This window comes from Macaca nemestrina, chromosome 10 (genome assembly GCF_043159975.1).
Source record: "Macaca nemestrina isolate mMacNem1 chromosome 10, mMacNem.hap1, whole genome shotgun sequence".
Classification (NCBI taxonomy): domain Eukaryota; kingdom Metazoa; phylum Chordata; class Mammalia; order Primates; family Cercopithecidae; genus Macaca; species Macaca nemestrina.
This window is the reverse complement of record NC_092134.1, coordinates 121,367,580-121,391,476: the sequence shown is the minus strand read 5'-3', so window position 1 is coordinate 121,391,476 and position 23,897 is coordinate 121,367,580. Positions and strand designations below refer to the sequence as shown.

Here is a 23,897-nt window from a genome sequence, read left to right as displayed (position 1 = left end):
ATTGGAATAATGCTGTGTTCTTTTTGTAGAAATCAATCATGCTTTTAAACACCTCCATGCAATGTAAGTTCTGACTGTTTAATTGAAACTTTATAGTAAGCTCAAATGGGGATCCTGAAAATGAAAAGATATTTTTTGTTATCTGGTTTGGGTTTTTGTCAGGATAAGCACTCTTCCTTATGATAATCCAGAGGTCTGCTCCTATGAAATGTCACGCCAAAGTAGGGTGCTTGAAGTTCCCAGAGGCTAAGAGGGTTCCCCCATCAGGACATAGTTATGATACCTACACAGCTCCCCTCTTAGCTTCATCCCTCTTAGAAGAGTTTCTATTTATCTTCATATTCTGAGACAAAATTGTTCCATTTATTCTACTAACCTCAGCGAAAGCCGGTTATGTTAAAAACAAACCAACAAAAAAATCTAACTGCATCTAGATAAACATTTTCCCATACTGGTTCTTGCAGGATGGCTGATAATGCATTATAAGCAGTGATCCCTTTATTCCATCATGACAGGGAAAAATAATGTTTATTTGATGTGAAGGGGAAAAATTAAAATTAAAGATAATTCTATACTTTGGATACTTAACCATATTAAATTTACAGAATGTATAGTTGAGTTTTAAAATCACAATATAAGTAGATGTCTTCTATTCACAATCATGTTAGATAAGAAAGCACTGCTTTGGATCTCTCGTTTGCTCCATCATAAAATCCTTACTAGATGGGTAAAGATGGTAGTTGTGATAAGACAGTAGTAGCCTATCCTGTCTTATATGTTTCTGTGAAGCCCAGAGAGGTGACATGAATTTCTGAAGGTCGCAGGACCGAGACTTAAAACTTAGTTTGGAAAAAAAAAAAATTGCACTGTAACAATTTCTTTGAACTTTGGGAACTATATCTTTATTAGACAATTACAGTGTCAACTAAGACATTGGGCTATTATTAAACAAATGATACCGTTATTTTGACAAGAGTAGTACTTTTCAAAATACCTAAGAAGTTAATTGAAGACATGGAATTATTAGAGGATTTATTTTATATTGAAAATTGTGACTGATTTTTAAATTGTTTATTCCATCTCATAAACTTCTATTTGTTATTTAATTTTAGGAACTTTGAAATTAAAGGGGTTTTCAAAATATATATATATTATGTCCTGTGTGCAAGTCTAATGGATAGATGTATACCTTGAAGTTCCAACTTCTGCCCTCAGAGATGAAAGTGACAAACAGCAAAATATGGAGCAGATACTTTGAAAACTTTAAGAAACTTAATTTTTATTTAGTTTGTGCTTATTTACTAATATATTCTGTGAATACAAAGTAAGTATACATGTAGAGTCATCTTTATGAAAAGCTATATAAAGAGCTATAAATAAAAGTAGTGATAGATACATAAGACGAAAAAGGCATGCTGACAAAATCTGTGATAAGAAATATAACGATTTAGATTCTAGGCATTTGTCTTATTTAACATGGGGTAATTTGCGGGTATATATACTGTCAGGGTATTTGAAATTTATTAGTTATTTTAAATCATGTAATTTATTTATGTAATTATTTTATATTTACATTAACTTATGTAATGATTTTAAATTTATTAAGCTGATGATTATGGCTTATGGAACTTAAAGGTATAGATCTATCCATTTACCAATCAGTCTGAGAGATTCTCTGGTTTCTTACAACTACAGATTGGCAACACTGATGTGGTTAAACATGACAGGCAAATAACTACCGTTCAATGTGAATATTAGCAATACTGACATGAGAAATAACATTTGGGTTGAATAGATACATTTATGTCAGGTTTTTGTGATTAGTTTCTCTTTATTGAAAGTTAGTCAACACAGTCAACAAGAACATATTAAGTGTCCCATGCTATCTTGAGATAACTTTCAAACATAATACAATTATGGTAGTAACACTAATTTGGAACTTCAACTATACTACTCGACATTTTAGCATTTATGTAATTAATTAGTTAACTAACTTGCAGGTGCCAGGCACAGTGCTAGGCTAAGTGATTGGAAGCTAGGCCTGCCATCAAGGAGTCTGCATTTTTTTTTTCAAGACAGTTATTTATAGAAAAGCACACAAATTGTGAGTAGTATTTTCCTTTTTTCATGGCTTCCCTTATTCAACTTCTTTAAGTAAATAAAATTCCACCTCAGAAATGGCTGTCCATCTCCCCCATCTCCTCCATTCCTGCTGTCTCTGCCTTGACTCAAGACCTCCTTATCTCTTGCCTGGATTTTACAACTGTTTCATAACAGGTCTTTCTACTTGGAGTCACCTCCCTTCACTTGACTGCAATCTGTGATACCCACTTTCTTACACTGTATCTTTCTAAAGAATAAATCTGAACAAAGCAGTGACTATTTTAAACCAATAGTCTGCATTTACTAAATTCTTAGCCTGCCTTTCAAAATTACACTCAGATTTTGCCACCGTTTTTATTTATCTATCTATCTATCTATTTATTTATTTATTTATTTTTAATGCATCTTAAGTAAAGATCATCCGTGCACCCGTCTTATTTTTGAGCAAATTGTCTGTGTACCTTCACATTCTTAGCATTTGCTAGGGGTGTTCCATATACCTGGCATGATCCTTCAGCCTCCACCACCCGACCTACTTTATTTCTCCCTGACAAAACCCTCTTCAACCTTCACAGTCACACATTATGCATCCTTTCCTGGCACTGAGAAACAGAAACTTTCAGGGTTATGATATTATATTTAATTATTTACGTGTTTTGTTTTCCTCTAGAGAATGAGAGTTCCTCCGAGGTGGAGACTCATTCAGCTTTTTATCTCTTACATAACCTGTGCCTGGCAGGTTGTAGGTACCCAATTTGATTATTGAATTAGTTAATATACGCAATATGGATTTGCTTGTCAGAGCATGAGTATCCATGACTTTCTGAAGGCCTTCAACCTTTGCTTTTTCTACTTCCTCTATTTTGATCCACTCCAATAGGCGAGGTGATTATGATCTACCTCTAATGGGTCACAGTGACCCCAAAGGCAAAGCAATATATTGATCTCCCTTAAAAGGATGTATGTCATGAAATAAGTGTTTTTATCTTCTCATCCATATTCACATTTATACTTTAAGTGCAATGTCCTGAGCGAGACAAACCTTCACACTAATCTGTGTAATTCAAAATATTGAAATCTCAGTGCTTGGCAACCACTCTAGACCTTTGGACACATTTTCTGGCACTGCTAAGGGGGGCTCAGCCTGCAATTGGGATGTAAATTACCTGTTTAAAGGAATCATATTTTTCCCCCTTTGAAATGTCTGTCCTCTATCTGCTTTTGATGGATTTTCTAATTTATTAGGCTTTGCTTTTTGGGGAGGTTAATTATACCTGTTGACGCAGTTGCATCCTCATGCAAAAATAAAGATGATATCATGAATATTTTATGGCTTAATAATTAAATGTGAAAGGGTGAAATGTTTGTATTGCAATTGAAATGTATCATGAATTGACTAGGTCTTTCTCTGTGGGAATAAAAAGAGAATAGGTATGAACTTTAATAAAAACTGGTATTTAACTCTACATTTAGCAGAGGTCTTCTAAGTAATTTTGCCATCAGTTTTCTTCCCACAAGTTCTCCCATTACATAAATAATCTGCTATTATGTTGATAGACTCTTCTTTTTGAAATACAGACAATATTTCTTATATATTGTTCATAGAATTCATAGTTTGAAGTGTCTGATGTCTTCTCTTGCCTTTAAAGTATACCCTGAACTCTTAAACTCCATGTATAAGGTTCCATATGTCTTAACCCCCCAATCTACCTAGGATTTCTCCTCATCCCTGGTAATCTCCTCTACATACCTTAAAACCTAACTCAAACATTACATGCTTTCCTTAGCTCAGTTTTCATTGATGCCCCAGCCTTTTAGGCAAGACTTCATTGTTTCCATATTTGTGAATTATAGCACCTACCCATTCGTATGTGGAGGAATAAAATGGAGAGAGGAAGAGCTAGTGTTTCAAAGGCAGACCTTCTGTGCTGTTTGCATTCTGTCTGTGGGACCCTCAGAGGATTCCACAGAGCAAAAGCTCTGTGTGTGTCCCAGTTCTATCATTTATGAGAGAAGGGAAATAACACTGCTCCAGAAGGTTATTTTGTGGATTTTTAAAATAATGCATAAACAATACTGATGGCCTGGTACACAGTTAGGACTCAACCACTAATAAACAAAACAAATGTTTTGTGTGCTTATGTTTTGTTTTAATATGCTTACATATTTTTCTTCCCTATTAAAATGAGATGGCCAGAATTCTGTCTTTGTTGTACAGGCAGCATCCAACAGCTCTCAGCATATAATATTGGATTATGTGATTATTAATATATGTAAAGGGTCACATATTGGTCAAAACATTAATTATTTGGAGAATTATTTGATTAATAAAATATGTTTTATACATATTAATGCTGAAATCTCTGCTCAAGTATTTTAAGAGGGGATTTACACACAGAAAAAAAAAAGGAAATGAAAGCTACTAGGTGAACTATAGTTTAAAATAACAAATCCAAAAATGTTAGATATTGTATCTCTTCAGTGGAGTATTATGCCTGGAGCCAATTTTGAAATAAAAACAGTGTACTTACAAAATCTCCATTTGGTTCAGACTCTGCAGGTGGAACTAATGTAAGTGGAAAGATTCCTAAATAATTCCAAAGTCACTACGAATAGGAATAATGATCATCATACATATACTTATCACTTCTATTAGAAATAAGCCATGCTTATATGTATTGTTTAATACAGCCAAAATATCTTACACATAAAGAAGTTAGTTATAATTCCCTACTCTGTTCCTCAATATTTTTAACATGCTTCTCAAATTTAAATAGGGATGACAAGACTGATGCTTATCAGGTTTTCCTCAAGGAGATCCTTTACCGTGAGGGGTGTGTGTGTGTGTGTGTGTGTGTGTGTGTGTGTGTGTGCGCGCGCGCGCGTGCGCGCATGTGCATAGAGGTATTATTGAAATATGATTCACATACCATGTGATTTATCCACTTAAAGTATGCAATTCATTGTTTTTTAGTATATTCACAAAGCTTTAGAGCTATCACCACTAATCCAGAACATTTTCATCATGCCCCCTAAAAAACCTATGCCTGTTAACAACCGCTTCTCATTCTCACCTGACTCTCTACTGCTTCCAGGCTTATCAATGACCAATCTATTTTCTATCTTTATAGATTTGCCTATTCTAGACTTTTCTTATAAAAGTAATGAAAATGTTTGCAGTCTTTTGTAATTGCCGTCTTTCACTTAGCATAATGTTTTGAAGGTTTATCCATGGTGTAGCGTATATCAGTACTACTTAATTCCTTTTTGTTGCCAGAAAATATTCCATTGTATGGATATACCATTTTTGTTTATCCATTGATTAGTTAATAGACATTTTAGTTGTTTTTGCCTTTTGGCTATTATCAATAATGCTGCTATGAACATTTGTCTTCAAATTTTTGTGTGGATATTTGTTTTCATTTCTCTTGAGCATACAACTGGAAGTGAAATTGCTGGATCATGTGGTAAATCCATGTTTAAAAGTTTGAGAAACTGTCAAATGGTTTTCCAAAGTGACTGCATCACTTTGCATTTCCACTAGCAAATTATAAAGGTCTTCATTTCTCCACATCCTCAACAACACTTGTTATTTTCTATGTGTGTGTTTTAAAAAATGTTATTATACCCATACTAATGGGTATAAGGTGGTATCTCACTGTGATCTTGGTTTGCATGTCCACAATAGCTAATGTTGAGCATCTTCTCATGTACTTGATGGCCATTTGTATATCTTCTTTGGAGAAATGTCTATTTAATCCTGTGCCCATTTTTCAATTAGATTATTTTCATTATTGAAGTTTAAGACTTCTGTATTTTATATACAAGTATTCTGGTATAAGTCTCATATCAGATTTATGGTTTGAAAATATTTTCTCTCAGTCCCTGTATTGTCTTTTCACTTTCTTAATGCCATTGTTGTGTGTGCTTATTTTTAAAACAAAATCTGATGACAAATTATTCTAAAGGCTGGATTTTAAGATTGATATTTATTTTCATAATGCATCTATTATTTATTTTTGTATTATTTTCTGAAGTTATTAGTTTTTTAATTACAGCTATAAAATTTTGAACAATAAAATTCTTCATTTTAGTGTTTTCCAAACCATGCTCTGTGATATACAAAATGCTCCACGACTAAGGTAGATTGAGAGGTGTTGTTTGCTTTATTTCTTACTCTGAGCACACAATATTAAAAGTCACATGATATTCTATATTAAAAATAACATGTCTAGCCCAGCATTTCCAAAAGCTGTTTTAATCTTTTTCCCTGAAACGGCTATTAAACCCACATTCTATAATATATACTTCAGAAATATTGTTTTAATCTATTCTCTAAACTAGTTTTACCTGCCTTGTAGGACTATGTGCTTTTGTTCTTTATTTAAAAAAAAAAAAGTTGGAAGAGTCTTTTAAAAATTCTATAGTCAGGTATATGGCAACAAAAAAGACTGAGACATCCACAAGTTATTTCTACCATGTTTGTTTAACTCAGGAGATTGAATTTGATGTGTTACATACATAGTAGGAATCAAACTCACAATAGAAATTTGTCTTCTCTACCAATCAGATAGTTAGAAATATATGCTTTTACTTCAGAGAAAATTCAAAGTCAACTAAAATGTGTAGGTCTGTTTCTTTTCAATTTCCAAGGCCTTTTCCCGTATGTATTTGCTACCTACCATTATTGCTACTATTCCATAAAAATTCACACTCTGTGTGTGTGTGTGTTTAGATTTTTATATGTCTTCTCCAAAAGAGCTTAATGATGACATTTTTATGGCTTCAGGATGTTGAGGCAGAGGGAATTATCTTTTCCTCATGGTCGCTTTGTGTCAGATGATCATTGCTTCATCTCCAGAATCCTATACTGCTTCTGGACAGGGAAAATAGGAAGGCAGAAAGGCAAAAGAAACAAGCTAGGCAAGTTTTTCCCTTTTTAAAGACTTTCCTTAGAAGCTTCACACAGCGACTTCTGCCCGTATCTCATTAACCAGGACTGTGTTCCATGATCTCCTGATCTGGAAGGGAGTTAAGGTTGGGGGAAATAGTTTCCTAGCTGGACCCATTGCCGTCTCTATGAGAACTGGGGTTCTGTGAATAAGGAAGAATACAATGTATATAGGATGGACAACTAACATTTTTATCACACAAGGCATAGGATGACAGAAGATTCTGAGTTAGAGTGAAGAGCTAAAAATTCTTTACTACTTGTGCATTCAACAGTAGAATTTTTAAAATCAACTCCTTATTGTAGCATAAACTACCTGGGTTCAAGCAATCCTCCTGCCTCAGCCTCCCAAGTAGCTGGGACTATAGGTATATGCCACCATGCCTGGCTAATTTTTAAAATTTTTTGTAAACATGAGATCCCACTACATTGTCCAGGCTGGTCTCGAACTCCTGGGCTCAAGTGATCCTCTGGATTTGGCTTCCCAAAATGTTGAGATTACAAGTGTGAACCACCGCACCTAGCCTTACTAATTTTTTTCCTGGACAAAACCAATCAGTTATTCTTTTTTTTTTTTTTTTTTTTTTTGAGACGGAGTCTCGCTCTGCCGCCCAGGCTGGAGTGCAGTGGCCGGATCTCGGCTCACTGCAAGCTCCGCCTCCCGGGTTCACGCCATTCTCCGGCCTCAGCCTCCGGAGTAGCTGGGACTACAGGCGCCCGCCACATCGCCCGGCTAGTTTTTTGTATTTTTTTTAGTAGAGACGGGGTTTCACCGTGTTAGCCAGGATGGTCTCGATCTCCTGACCTCGTGATCTGCCCGTCTCGGCCTCCCAAAGTGCTGGGACTACAGGCTTGAGCCACCGCGCCCGGCCCAGTTATTCTTTTTAAAAAGCATGTATTGAATCCCTTAACACGTGCCAATTATATTCCACATAGCAAATAAGATCCATAAGGTTTCTGCTCTCCTGAAACTTACTTTCTAAAATAGAAGGTAGATAAAAGCAAGTACCAGTTGAGTATCCCTTACCTAAAATGCTTGAGACCAAATGTGTTTGGAGTTTGGAATTTTTCAGATTTTCAAATATTTGCATATACATAATGAGATATCTTGGGGATGGGATTCACATATAAAACACAAAATTTATTTGTTTTATGTCTACCTTATACACATAGCCTAAAGGTAATTTTATACATTATTTTGATTTTCTTTATAAAACAAAGTTTGTGTACATTGAATCATCAGAAAGCAAAGATGCCACTCTCTTAGCCACCCATATGGGCATTCTGTGGCCAAAAAAAAAAAAAAACTTTCAGATTTTGGAGCATTTTGGATTTTTGGACGAAGATTGCTCGAACTACAATGAAATAATTACACAAGGTTATTTCAGATTGCAATAAATGCAGAAAACACACATGGTCATATGCTGAAGAATGACAAGAGAAGATGAGGGTAAGACTGGCCACTTTTGTTCACTTGATAAAAACCCAGCACCTAATACCATGCCTGGTGCAGGGCAGGTGCTCAGTAAATATTTGTTTGTGTTGGATGAATGGATAGATGGATGGATGGATGATCAGTCACAGAAAGTGTCCTTGAGGAAGTGTTATTTGAAGTGACACCCGAAGAATGAAAATGAGCTGACAATGCTAAGAAAATGGGAAAATGTATTCTAGGCAAGATGAATAGCATCCAAATCTTTAGGTTATATCGGTGAAATCAAATTTAATTCTAAAGCAAATGAGAAGCCATTGAAAGGTGTTACATTGATTATCTCATCTGGGCCTCACAAAAATTACGGGAAGTAGATAGTCTTATTATTTCCATTTTGCAAATGAGGAAACTTAACCTAGAAATTACAAAATAATTTATCCAGGTTCACAGAGCTGGTAAGAATGAAATTGGGATTTGATTATAAGAAATTCAGCTCCAGCGTCCACCCTTAACCACTGTGCAATGTTGTAAACTATAGAAGTAAATTGTATAACAGGACCAGATTGTTTAAACAGCAAGTAAAAGCCTGGAAAGAAGACATCTGCCAATTTTATGGATTCAATTTTTAACCACATTGTCTGTGACTCTTATGAATTGAATACATAACAGTTTCTCAGAGCCTCCACTGACCATCTTTCTCTTTCAAAGTAAAAATTGTCTTTGTATATTACATTATGAACTGGATTATTATAAAGGATCAGTTTCTGGTTCTAATAAATGCTGAAATATGGAATTGCTTAAAAAATTTAGTTAGAATAACAATAGCTTGATAGAGGAAACGCGTTGCAAACTCAAGCTGGGAAGCCAGTTTAGCTATGCTCTTAAAGTTGTGATTATACTTTGCATAATTTATTGATTCTGAAAAGTTGGATTTGCCGTCATCTGAGGATATTATCTTGGGCATATGGGGCACACCCTGCAACCAGAAACAGCACAGGAATAGTCATTCCTTCATGACCTTCTACAAAAGTGTAAATTGAGGCTAACAGGAAAATCACCCTATTACTCGTGTAAAGTGACGATAGCTTTCAGTTTTCAAATGTGACTTTCTCATCATGTTTGAATGTATTTCTGTTCATATTTGTGGAGAAATTTAAGAATTCTAATTCTAATTGTGATTCTTAATTCTAATTCTTAAATATCTTCACAAATAATACGAAACTAACGAATTTTTCTGTGGTAATTTCATTAGGAAAACTTTGGCTAAAACATGGTGATAATGTGCAGATATTTTGTTTGCCATGTCCCATTCTTCAGGGATGCAGTCAATGGTGAAACATGTTTTACAGTAAAACATTTAATACTCCAAATTATGAATAAAGCAAAGAGAATGTGTTTAATATATTTTAAATCATATATTTCTTTAAGACCCTCTCACTCCTAAAATAAGCTAGAGTTTTCCATTTCAATATATAATCAAAAAACCAAGTATCCTATTAACGGTATATTATTGATTCAAATTGAAAAGGACATTGGTAACTTTCTTTTTTTTTTTAAGAGACAGGGGGGTCTCCCTCTATTGTCCAGGCTGGAGTGCAGTAGCGCAATCATAGCATACTATAGCCTCGAACTCCTGGGCTCAAGCAATCCTCTTGCTCAGCTTCCAGAATAGCTAGGACTACCAGGTGCACAACACCACACCTGGCTAATTTTTAAAATATGTTTTTGTAGAGACTGAGGTCTCACTATGTTGCCCAGGCTTGTCTCCAACTCCTGACCTCCTCAACTGATCCTCTTACCTCAGTCTTTCAAAGTGCTGGGATTACAGGCATGAGCCACCGTACTTACCCCTCTATTTATATATTTTTTGACTTTAATCAAGGGTACAGTACATTGTATTTGCTTGAAATAGAAAAAAAGTATGAGCAAGTCTCTCAGTTCTTCTACTAGTGGTAGGAAGAGAAACAGAGAAGTACCTGGTTAATTCTTCCTGCACCTGCAATTCTAACTACCTCAGTTAATTACAGTTTTAGGTCATACTTTACTCTTCTTTTTTTCTACTTCTTCCTTTTTCCTTGCCACATCATCTCTTCCACTTTATTTTCTTTTATCCCTAAATAGAGGTCTGCATAATATATCACTAAGAGGAATCCATTTGCAATAAAACTTTTTTTCTCCAAAAAAAAAAAGCATTGGTTTTATTGTAAACAAACCTCTGAAATTACTTTCAACGTATCAGATGGGTCATGGACCGATGAAGAATTGAGGAGGAAGGTCAAATTTAGGGGCAGAGATGTACTGTAAACTTGGTCAAAAGAATATCTTCAAGTCTTATAATAAATTTCTTCAGCATTTAAGAACTTGAACACAAAATGCACATGTCTTGTTAAAATCTAATTGAAAGTGGAACTAAAGTAATTTTTCGCGCAAATCAGCTTTAGAGGACAAATAAGAAACCCAAGGGTCATGTAATGGGACTAGTATATATTGTAGTCCATCTGTGCTTTTCTCAACAACCTCCCAAAGTCAAGCTGATTGCGGAGTAAGAAGTAAGTAGCAGGGAAAATGTTTGGAATTTTGTCTTTTTGCTGAAGATTTTTTGGTACTTATGAAAAATGCATTGAATGAAATAAGACTTTAAAAGTTTTGCAAAAGGCTTTTTGGAAAAAGGTAACTTTCACATTAAAATTGTATAAAAACCAATTCAGTATTTTTCTCATTTATAAGACTTAAAATGAATTCAATGTTTTAAGTCACACCAATTAGTGAGATATATTTTTAAAATTTACCTATTTATAAATTTTAAAGACCATTTCTGAAAAAGATAGCTTAAGTAGAGAATTTTCCTCTGAGTTAGTTTTTTGGTATATATAACAGCATACACACACACACACACACACACACACACACACACTTTTAATTTTCTTGGACTTATATGTTTTGGGCCCATAAATATAAACCATTTGGATATCAAAGCAATCTTTATGATTTTCAGCATGTAATTTTAACACTGCAGTCTAAGAAATTGTATGTTGTTTAAATGCAATACATCACAATGTTTGATAAAAATAAAAACACTTAAATCTATCCAAATGCAAGAACTCATAAATATTGTCGAGTTAAAGCTTTTGCCACAGCTGAGGCTATGTCTGGATTTTATTATTTTCCCTAGGATTTCCAATTTTTTCTAAGAAAAGAGATCAATTTTATAGATTAGTCTCCTGAAGTTGTGCCAGTGGGTTTGTTGAGTTTTAGTAATTTTCTGTAGAAAATAGCCTTGAATTTGCCTTTTCATGAGTCATGGTATAAATGAATCCTAAATATATAGAGAAACAGAGATACTAGCGTGATCCAGTCATAAAACAACAGGTGAAGAGCTAGAAATAATAAATGAGGCCTTTATTTTATTATTTTATTTCCTACTCATTGACTCAAATTGACATAAATAATGCAAGAGGTAGTTTGACAAACTGTACAATACAGATTTATAGTCACATTCATTGGTGCTTAGGGGTTTGGGTTTCACCTGAAGTTAAGTTCATATAGTAAATAAAGTCATAATGCCTTGTTTAAATATTTCATGAGAAAATTGCATTTTGTTTTGTCTACTTAGAACCTAAAATCTGTTTTATTGTGGTTATTTTAGAAATATTTGCATGGAATTTTTGGAGTAAGTTTATTTGGTTTGATTTGCTTCTTTTTTTTTAACAGGCCTAACTATCAGTTGCATTGGAAATTTGATTGTGTTTCCAACTAACAAATAATAATGCACCTGAAAGTGCAAGTCCTTTCCATATTGAACAGACTCTCTTGCAGCTTTTCACTAGCTGCTCTTTTCAAACGTTTGCTATTTGGGCCTGTCTGGCCCAAAAGAAATAAAACAAAGGCCTTTTGTAGCCTTTTGCTACTCTTTACACTTGAGGAAGATTAAGCTATCCCAGGCCTCTCATAGCCAAGGGGACCCATTAATATTAAAATTTAGATTTTTCAACTGTTATGCAGAAAACCGTGAATTCAGTAGATTCCATGGTCATTCACATGCGTTACATGTTCCTCTGAGTAATGTTGCATGAAGTCTTAATTACAGATTGATCAAATTCTGTAAATTGTGTTTTGGTGTGGCCAAGGAATGGGTTTTTCCTATTGTTGGTTAATAGAAAGTAATAATGTATGTCATGTGCATTTTACTTTTCTCAATGAATTAGTTTGCAACAATGCCTAAGTTTGATTATATAATTATTAATAGTGATAACAACAATAGCTCCCATTTAATAAGCCCTTACTATGTACCAGGTACTGTACTAAGGCTTTTTAAATCTAATGATTCATTTAATGCTTACAAAACCATACAAATTGGATGCTATTATTAGCTAAGTTATGGAGACATGAAATTGAGGCACAAAGACATTAAATAACTTGTCAAGATCAAGTATCTAGTAAGACTGAATATAAAGTCAAGTGGGATTTGAACCAGTTGACTCCAGAGCTAACATGCATAACATGTAGCCCACACTTTTTAATTATTCATAAGGTACTTCAAGACTCCTGTGGTGCCTTTGGGTTGGCAATTTCAGTATTTTTTATGCTGAGTATAAGATATATAAATATAAAATATTATACATAATATATATTTAAATATATATTTTATATGTGCATATATATATATTTCCCTAATAAATATTGAAAGAATGCACACATGAATGAGTGGGTGGGTGAATACATAAATGAAAAATTTGTATTGAGATTTGCTAATAGAGAATTTAGTATAACTAAACATCTGATATATAATTTATATTTTGAGGTAATTATTTAGCCAACATTTAAAAAATATGATTAATTTATAGTACTTACGAAGATTTTCAGAGACATTACATTTTTCTCTTATTTCACTGTTTTAAACAAGGTGGAGATTAGAGGGTAGAAAATAGATTTTGGAGAAATAAACCCATCATATTAACTATAACCATGAGTTCCTTGAAGACAAATCAAATCTGAAGTCTTTTTCTTTTTCCTTACGAATATACTTCAGTACCAAGGACCTGATACTTAGTTTGGACTCAGTAATTATTTATTGTTGTAAGTAGCACAGCAGGAATAAAAAAGTTTATGATTTGTAGCCAGCCAACCTATATTTTAATCCGTATTTAACCACTGGCTGGGTTATGTTACATTTCTCCTCTCTTAATTCATTTCCATATCCATAAAATATGAAGCATATGCCTCTATGGTTTCTTGGTGATGAAATTATGTATTAAAAATTATAAAACTGTAAGAAATATTTCTTAAAACGTGTTTGTGTTCCATGGAAACCTGTAAATCTCTCTTGAAACAAAAAAGGTTCTATAATCACATACTTCTAGAAATATTTCAGCTGAGTTCCTTTAAAACTTCCTCAAGCTGTAACATGCTAACAGGTACTGGGACTATCCAAGGAGGGATGATATTTTGCAGAATTTCACAAGCTTATTTTGCTTTATTACCATTTTTCATAAAATACCTCATAGGAAAACTTAAGCATGAGACTGATATGATTACATTATTATTAATAGTCCCCAAAATGCAAATTAGCAATAAAAGTTGTAAAAATTTCAAGTATTCAAGATAAACCAAATGTATTAAATGAAAATAATGGAAACTTTGTAAGATTAGTGGCAGCATATAGGTTTAGAGTAATTATTATCATTGTGATAACAAGGACAGAAATAGAATTATGGAAACATTCTAAAGCAGTATATGGGAACATCGTTATCAGAAATAGATACAGAAATTGTAATAGAGAGGTTAGAATTTCAAACTCCAGAATATCTGAATTTGTCTCTATCTGAAGCCTTCTCATTCCCAGTGCTTACGAAATTTACACTGGCTGCTATATTGAAATGCTACGAGTCAGAATCAGGGATTTAGTATCAACCAAGTGGATGGAATTTAGCTAGTTATCAGCAACTGTGAAAGGAAAAAGTATCTGTTAATTTCAGTCACAATGCTATGTATAAGGCTCTCAGTGCTTTTTAAAAGGAGGGTCAATGAATTCTAAGGACTCTCTTTGTTCCTGCTAATTTGTCTGAAGGTTTAAGAGGAATACAGGAGAAAGCTAAATTGTTTGGAGAACAGTAAGAGATTTAGATCCTGAGAAAGATCCTGGAGGAAAGGCTGGGACCAGTATGCTGAAAAAGACACAATCCTCTTGCCCTATCCCAAGAGTGAAGGGCAAGAGGTAGTGTCTGCCAAAAACAAAACAAACAAACAAACAAACAACTAAAAAAAAAAAAAAAGATGAAAAGTTTGGTGAAGAGATATCGAATGGATATTTATATGGCTTTTTGCTGTTTTTTGTATAATGTAACGATGTCCTTGCGTCTCCCCATGAAATCTTCAATGAAATCAACATCACTTGATAATACATTGTAGAGTGGAATTGATTTGAGGAGCGGGGAGACGTGGAGATGTGATGAAGTAGCTGTAATCGAGGTGTTCTGCTTATGAGAGTATGGCTGCTAGTCACATCTGTTTTACCCACACGAGGCTGATGTGGTCTTCTAGTTTGTAAATTAAGTTATGCAGGTGGTTCCTGCCAGCAGAGATTTAAAAAAAATTATGCAGATGGGTAAATCTTTTTCAGTACCACCTGTATTAGGTCTTTCTAGATCCCAAATCCCAGTATTGACGCCTGGAGGGCTGAGAAACAGTATATGGGAATCCCAGGAATTCTGTTAGCTTCTTTGGCCTAAGCCCCAGACCAAATGCAGATTTCCACTCTTCCTTTTCTGATAAGTGCAAGGTAATTTTGACATTCTTACTCCATTGATAAGAAGAGACTAGGCCGGGCGCGGTGGCTCAAGCCTGTAATCCCAGCACTTTGGGAGGCCGAGGCGGGCGGATCACAAGGTCAGGAGATCGAGACCACAGTGAAACCCCGTCTCTACTAAAAATACAAAAAAAAAAAAAAAATTAGCCGGGCGCGGTGGCGGGCGCCTGTAGTCCCAGCTACTCAGGAGGCTGAGGCAGGAGAATGGCGGGAACCCGGGAGGCGGAGCTTGCAGTGAGCCGAGATCGCGCCACTGCACTCCAGCCTGGGCAACAGCGTGAGACTCCGTCTCAAAAAAAAAAAAGAAGAGACCCAGGAAAGGAACACCAAAAAATAAGAACAATTTCCCAAAATGATTAGACAATGGCTGAGACTGGCCTAAACTATCAGAGATCTTGCCAGTCCAGAGCACTGACCTCTGCTAGAGCCTACAGGCAGGGGAAACACACAGTTCAGGCTCGTCTTCTCCCATGGAATGCTGCAGAGAGCAAATATAGGTAGCATAGAAATTAAGGAAAAGAGTATGCCAAGGAAAGAATCCAATCAAACATGTCATGGTTAAAGAAGAGCTTTTAGTTTCTTATCAAATCGAAAACTCTGTATGCATCAGAGTAAATGTGGTTCTAAAAGACAACCCCTGCTCTCATGCATTTGGTGACTCTTGAAAAACGGAACCCATATGTAAAGCGACAATAAAACTGTGTTATGTAGTATGACTAATATAAGGATACGTTTGTGGCACGTGGTGCAGATGCTATAAATTCTTGTTGTATTGAATGGAATTAAGTAAGAGTTTGGAGACAGAAGAATCCCTGGTGTATTAGTATTTCCCTAGAGAATTTTTTCTTGTAATTTTGAATTAATGAAGCTAATGATTAACTTATAGACCAAGTTTGTACTAAAGGAAGATAGTAAATACCAAATATATGGCTATGATCACAAAGATCCAGACCCTTTTTAGATTTCAGCATAGAGATGCTTTGCTGTTCCTAAGGTACCATTCCTGCTCCTACCTCAGAGACTTTTCATCTTCTATTTCCTCTATCTGGCATGCATTTCCCCCATGTGTCTGGCTCTTCATACAATTATCTGATAAAATGTCACTTTTTTCAGAAAGGACTTTTTTGATCTACTGTACTTATATTAACTTACCTCAGCTTCCAGCCCCTACCATCCATTACCCCCACTCCTTCTCCCTTTGTTTATTCTATTCTAAGCTTCTTTATAGCTTTATCATCACCTAGTATATTATGTTTATGTGTTTATCTTCTTCCTTCACTAAAATGTAATAGCCAGGAGTCAGAGATATGTCTTGTTTTGTTCAATGACATACAGTTTGTGCCTAGAACAGTGCTTTGCACATAATAGGCATACAATACATATTTACTTGATGAGTAAATGATGAAATAAAAAGTGGACTGTGTGGTAACCTTTACATCCTTGTATGTATATTAGTTTTATATGTCTTCAGAAATATATTTTAGCCATCTTCAGCTGCTGTGAAAGAATAGTTTCCTTGAGAGTAGTGCAAAGTTAACTATGGTGACTATTACTTTCCATCGTTACCCTCTTTTTTTTTTTGTATCTAAAACTTCTCACCTCTTTAAGGTACATTCAAAGAATTTTTTTATTTCCCATCAAGTTACAGTGCTCCTTCAGCTTTCATCCCTTTAGTAATAGTTGTGGTGAATTTTTCTCCCAAGAAACCCCTAAAAAGGCATTAATTTTTATGTAAACAAACAACAGGAGAAAAACATATAAACATTAAAGCAAAATATTTTACCTACAGAAATATATTTTCAGCAACCTTTATTTCTCATGCTATTGTTAAAAATATCTCTGCTTGGATAGAACCTTTTTGTTTCCATACTGACTTCTTCTTTGCTTCTCCTGTGAACTTTTTAAATTCTGTGTTTGGCAGCAGTTTTGTTTTCCTTGGAGCTAAGTACTGTGTAACATACTGTTAGTTGAAGGCTGTGATGTAGAAATTTATTATTAAAAATAAAAGAGAGAGAGAATTTATTCCATAAGGATCAAAATGACTTAGTGTCAAAGCAGTTAGGATTTTCAAAATGCTTTCTATAACAGATTGTGTTTCTTTTCAAGGAAGTTCACTTAGTTTGCCAGGAATAAGTTTAAGGGTCTTCATTGTGCCTATCTTGGTTAATGAGAACTGAGAAGAGAAGAAAGATACTCTTTTTAAAAAAAATGTTTTAGAGAATTTCTTCATCAGATGGAAAGATTTTGTTTGCCATTTGCAGGCATAACCTTGGTGACCTGTATATCCCCAGACCTTCTGGTAAGATGCTTATTAAAATGTCATTACCCAGAGGAGTAATCATAAAATAGCCAGAGGGTATTTTTTATAGATGGTGAGAGACAAACATTTTTTTTCTCCCTGAATTAAGTAGTCATGTACTCTTATCAACTAGAATATATTTAAACTTACTTTTATTTATTTTTCCAGTCTCAGTCTCTCCCTCTCTGTTTTATATTTCCAGCAACTTTATATAACTAATCTTAAAATCGTAAGCATTCCTTCTCCAAAAAGAGTATCATATTATCTTAATAAAGTTTCTCTTTCCCCAGAATTGCTTAAGTAACATGCTGCTATTCATTTCTCTTGAAAGTTTAGTCAAAATGAATTATTTTGCAAAAAGGAAAATTCCACAGTTTCTATTTCTTTTCCTCATTGTCTGTGACCCATTAATGTCTTTTATCTGCTACTATGATAATGTCAAATGATTACTTTGGTCATCTGCAACTTAACACCAGTCTTATCCATTTGATTGAAAGGATGGTTTGACTTTCTCTTTGAAACAATATTAGCATCATTTTGCACTTAATTCTGAAATTCATTGACCTCAATGTGCAAACTGTCTTCTTTACTATTTATTGTAAATAACCTTTTTTTTAAATTTGTTGTAATCACACATCAAGAAAGTAGGCCTAGGGAGATGTGTTTGTGAAACATTTGTCCCTATGGTTCTACTTTAACAGGAATACTTACCGGTAGCTAAATGCCTCATTTTAGTTTAAATAATCTGTAATACTAAGTCAGTTTATCACACTGTGGGTAATTTTTTTAAAAAGGATTCTGACAATATGCTTCTTATTGTAGTCATTCAGCCATTATCTGAGAACAATGTTTTTATGACAGTAAAATTTTTTTTTTTGTACAAGTAGGATAAAAATTCATATATTGTCATGTGCTAATATGAAGTCTATCCTTACATCTCCCACTCTCCACCCCATGCACCATCTAGTGGCCAGAATGCTGTAATCATGGGAAGGAATAAAGCGCTGACACTATGCAGTCCTTACCCCCACCATTGCCTCTTCCTTTGCATTAAAAAAGAAAGAAGGAAGGGAGGGAGGGAGCGAGGGAGGGAGGGAGTGAGGGAGGGAGGGAGGGAATACAGTGAAATAATAAATGCTAAATTTTGGCTCAGATTATTTTAATTAGAAATAGAAGTTTAATGATAAATACTTTGTATTCTTCAAATCCAAAAGGAAAAATATCCTGTTCAATTCCTTTGGTTCTCTTATTGACTGTAGAACATTACAGTATCTCATTTGTCATATGCAGAGTTCATTCTTTTTGAATATACTTCACATAGGATGTAGATTTCTGTAACATTTCCTATTACTTTGAAAAAAGTAGCCATAGTGTACATTTAAAAATACTACCACATTCTTGGTCAGCTCATACCTTTCAAATATAATATAAAGATGATATTAATATATATATAAGAATAGAAAAGAATTTCTTTGCCCTACGTATTTCTCAGTTTATTATATAATGCTAGGAAATAACTCTCTGATACATAACACACTTGGCAAATTTTACTGTTTTATGCTTTAAAAGAAAAAGTCAAACTTAGTGAATTTTTTGAAATGCATCATACAAGCTCTGATTTGCAAATTACCAAATTGATCTTATCTTCTGTACTAAATGATGACCGAAATTAGTCTAAACTTTGAGTGTTTTTGTTCTTTGACTAAAATCATCATCGTTAAGATAATTAATGGCAGAAGGCCGTGATTACATGCTTTTCTTATTTTAATTCTGGTCCTACGAAAATGTTTCCTTTTTGACTTACTGTCATCATCAAACACTCTCTCTTAAATCAATATATTATGGATTACAACTTGTGTTTGTAAGATTTATTTGCCTTTTTTAGCTGTGATAGGAGAATTTACCACCTTATTTTGATCCTGTTAGTTTACACTCATTAGTAAGGGGGATAACAGGTTTAATAGTCAGCATTTTATAAATCTTCCAGAAGATGTGGATAAATCATTTCACTAGAGGCCTACTGCTCAATTTATTGCCACTTTAAAGTTGCCAAAAATAATCATCTCGTCCTCCTATTTTAATGTAAGGTATCGTCAATGTTTGAAATGTGTCAAGAATTGTTTTTGATAGTTCTAGTGAACAATTAATTAACTGATTTTAATTTATGTTTCTAAATCATATTATTTATTTCATTAGTTAATTATTGCTTGTGAACTATATTATAGGCAACTTTAAATTAGTATCAATAAAATCTCAATTTTTGAGATGATGTAGTACCAATAAATCCATAAATTAAACAATTAAAGCATTAAATAAATATCTACTATGTAAGCATTCAATTTTATATAATGATTATCTAGGTCAGTGTACCCAAAATTGTGTGCTAGCCAAACTACAATTAAATCATCATGGTAATTCCAAGGCTTAAAATGATTGACTATGTCTGTTAAAAAAGAGTAGCTTAAAATTCATTAAATTACTTTGTTATGTTTTTTACTTATTATACCATGAACAGTTCACATGTTCTTTTTTATAAAGGCCTTGGAAGCCAAATTTTAATTGCTATATGGTATCATTTTGTATACTGTAATCTATTGAGTAATTTCCCTTTTGTTGGATATACAATTAGTAGCACATGATAGTTACTGAATTTTTACATCTTAGTTTACTGGTTCAAAGGCTATGAATTTTTAAGAATATATGTATTATATATTTTTTATATATGTGTAAATATGTCTACACAATGTATATAAGTGTATTTGTTATATAGTAGCAATATATATGCTTAGTTTACTCCTTTTCTGAATATTCAACATTATTAATTTGTAAATATAATAGGCAATAGTAGTATCTTGTCATAGTTGATATTGAATTTCTTTTACTTCCAATATAGTTAAATTTCTTTCCATAGATCTATTTATTTTGTAAGTTGTTCTTAGTCTTCCCTCAATTTTTTACTAGGGTTGGGATTCTTTGGAATTTGTAAGAACCCTTACTGTCCTGAAGATACTATTCTTTACCTACGGTTTACTACAGATACTTTACCAATGTGACATTTATGCAAATACTCTGAAGTTTTATATAGCCAGATCAATTGTCCTCTTGTGTAATAAAAAAAATCTTTAAAAAAAGATTTAGATTTCTTTAATTTTTTTTATTTCCCAAGATAGGTTGAATATTTGCCTGGATTTTATTCTATTTTATATTTACAGGTTTGTCTTTTTAAAAATTTGTCTTTTAAATTTATAATTAATATTAGCATTTAATATAAGGTTAGGCTCTAATTATTTTTTCCTCTAAAAGTCCATTTTTCTTTTTCTTTTTCTTTTTCTTTTTTTTTTTTTTTTTGTGAGACAGGGTCTCACTCTGTCACCCAGGCTGGAGTGCAGCAGTGCAATCTCAGCTCACTGCAATCTTGGCCTTTGAGGTTCAAGCAATTCTCCTGCCTCAACCTCTCAAGAAGGTGGGAGTATAGGCATGCCACACCACGCCCACCTAATTTTTGTATTTTTAGTAGAGAAGTTTAGTTTCACCATGTTGGCCAGGCTGGTCACAAACTCCTTTTTTCATTAGTTGATTAATTTATCAAATACAAAATATTTTTGGTATTTTCTTTTTTATATTTTGTTGGTACACATACGTATATTTATTCCAAATTATTTCATTCATTTGCATTTTAATACTAAACAATTATCCCAAAATTTGGTTAAATTTTACAATATATTTTAACAACCAGAAAGGTATTTTCATCACTTGTAACATTTTCTAATGGATTCTTTTTTTTTCTGAGATGGAGTCTTACTTTGTCTCCCAGGCTGGAGTGCAGTGGTGCAATCTTGGCTCACTGCAACCTCTGCCTCCCAGGTTCAAGCAATTCCCCCACCTCAACCTCCCAAGTAGCTGGGGCTACAGGTGCACACCACCATGCTTGGCTAATTTTTGTACTTTTAGTAGAGGCAGCGTCTGGTCTCGAACTCCTCACCACAGGTAATCTGCCCGCCTTGGCTTCCCAAAGTGCTAGGATTACAGGCATGAGCCACTGTGCCTGGACCTCTAATGAGTTCTTTTTTATTGTATATACTTGAGGTGTACAACATGATGTTTTGATATATATTTACAATGTAAAATAATTACTAAGGTCAAGTGAATTAACATCTCTCATAGTTTTAACTTTCTTTGTGTCTGGTGAAATCACCTAAAATGTACCCTCTTAGCAAACTTCAGCACACCGTATAACATCATGAGCTATAGTTCTCATGTTCTCCATTGTATCTCTACACTTATTCATCTGACAACTGATTATATATGCGTATACTCTCCAATGAAATTTATGTTTTTTAAAAATTAAAAATACTATTAGCTTTTGACTGAAATCTAGTTAAACCTGAAATCTAGTTAAATTTGTTTGAGTAGAACTGAGCACTCAATAGTTTATAGAATTAAGTCTTCTTTACTAGTAGCACTGTATGTCCATCAGTAAATTTTTACCATTTTCTGTATATGGTTATCAGACATTTCTTGATAATGTTCAAAGGCATATTATTTTTGTTGCTATTGTGAACAGTTGTTTGTTGTTAAGTCTACTTAGGAGTCATTGCTGTTATACACAAAAGCTAATAATGTACATACATTCATTTATAGTCCATCTTGTTGTGCTAGCTTATTAGTTGTAGATACTTCTTCAGTTGGTACTGATGAGTAATGAGATTACTGACAGATGAATGGAGTTTCATTTCTCTCAGTCAATATCTTGTATTTCCTTAATATTCTTAACGTTAAATGTTATTTTCAATAAGTAAATATTATTCTTTGTAAGCAAGGTAGCTCAGGGCTATTACCACCATAGGAATAACGTGATAATATTTTATAGGTTATTATTGAAAGTCTACATTTTGTGACTATGTGGGCATATTTCACATTAAATATTTAATAATTTTACTCTTTAGAACTTTCAAGATTTTTACAGTTTTGAAGGAGGATTAAAAATTATTGAACTAATTTGGCCTTCTGGTTCTTATAATTTGTGGCACCAGGTTTAACGATAGTAGTAATTTACCCAGAATATTTTCTTGAGAAGCGAAAGGCTTAATAACATGCAAATAAAGCTATACATGGTTTAACATCTATCTAGGATGTTCCTGACAGAGCTATACAGTAGCTTATTTTATCACACAGTGTTATTAAAATACTCTCAAAATGATTAGAAGTTGAAATACTAGCTATCAAACTAGGAGTTTGCTACTAATTTAGGCGTGTTAATTTATTCATGATAGCTATTTAATATATTACTAATAAAGATCGGAAAAACCTGATTATTCTTTAAAATAAAGAAGAAAAGTGTTTGTCAGGTAAAATAATCATTTAACTTATTATAATTATCATCTTTACAGCTCATGGGGCATTCAGAATGGGACCACAAACGAGGGTCAAGAGGATCTCAGGTAAGTTTATTTTCCTTTTCTTTTTCATGTTTTGTTTCTTAACACTTTCAGCCATGGGTTTCCTAAAACTCAAGATACGATAAAAAGTAGAGAGAGTAAGAGGCGAAATAACCATGCCATTTGTTTTTATTTAAGTTAACTGTAATTAAAATCTGGATTTCAAATCCCAAAGGCAGATGCCAGAATATTCCTCCTCAGAGCTTTCTGGTATCCCAGATTGGTTTATAGATTTTATATTCATCTTGTCTCTGCAGAATACATTTCGATCAGCAACCCACTCTCTTTATGCATTTCCTTTGACAATTTTTCTGTGTATTTTGTTTTTTTCTTCAGCTTCCTGTTTTTGGTTAAATATTTTGAAATATAATCAGACTAAACTCTGAACTAATTACAATATTTTGTCTCTAAATTAACTCTCTTCATCTGAGGGAAACAGAAAGATGAAAGGACCTATTATTTTTGAAAAGAAACAAATTCTAAATCTTTCTATATTACTAGACTGTTTTCATTGTCTTACTTTATGTCTTAGGCAAGGAGAAAAGCTTCCATGACGCATTTATGCTTTTTAATGACCTAATTAGACAATGTGGATTTGTTTTGCTTCCATAATTACTGTCCCTGACAGAATAAAGACTGAGCTTTACACTAAGAATATTATTTCTTCTCCTAGAGCACTTTGTGAAGAAATATAAAAATAATTCCTCTCATGGCAGCCTATGGTTACCTGACTGTAAACATGCAAAATAAAAATTAAGTAGGTGGAAATTTTTGCTTCTGTTGCACACATTTTGTATTTGCTACTAAAAAATATATAATTTACAAAAGGCAGTTGAATGTGCAATACTTTAAATGAAAGTTCATTGGAA

General features: G+C 33.6%; 1 protein-coding gene across 4 annotated transcripts in view; it reads left to right on the top strand.

Moving 5' to 3' along the window:
• Positions 1-23,897, top strand: part of LOC105481259 (phosphodiesterase 3A) — a 312,844-nt gene that overhangs the window by 161,510 nt on the left and 127,437 nt on the right. For all 4 annotated transcript variants that reach the window (XM_011740744.3, XM_071072102.1, XM_071072100.1 and 1 more), the window contains exon 2: positions 22,981-23,031. In XM_011740744.3, coding sequence (XP_011739046.3) covers positions 22,981-23,031 — 51 coding nt within the window. The remainder of the gene's footprint in view (positions 1-22,980; positions 23,032-23,897) is intronic.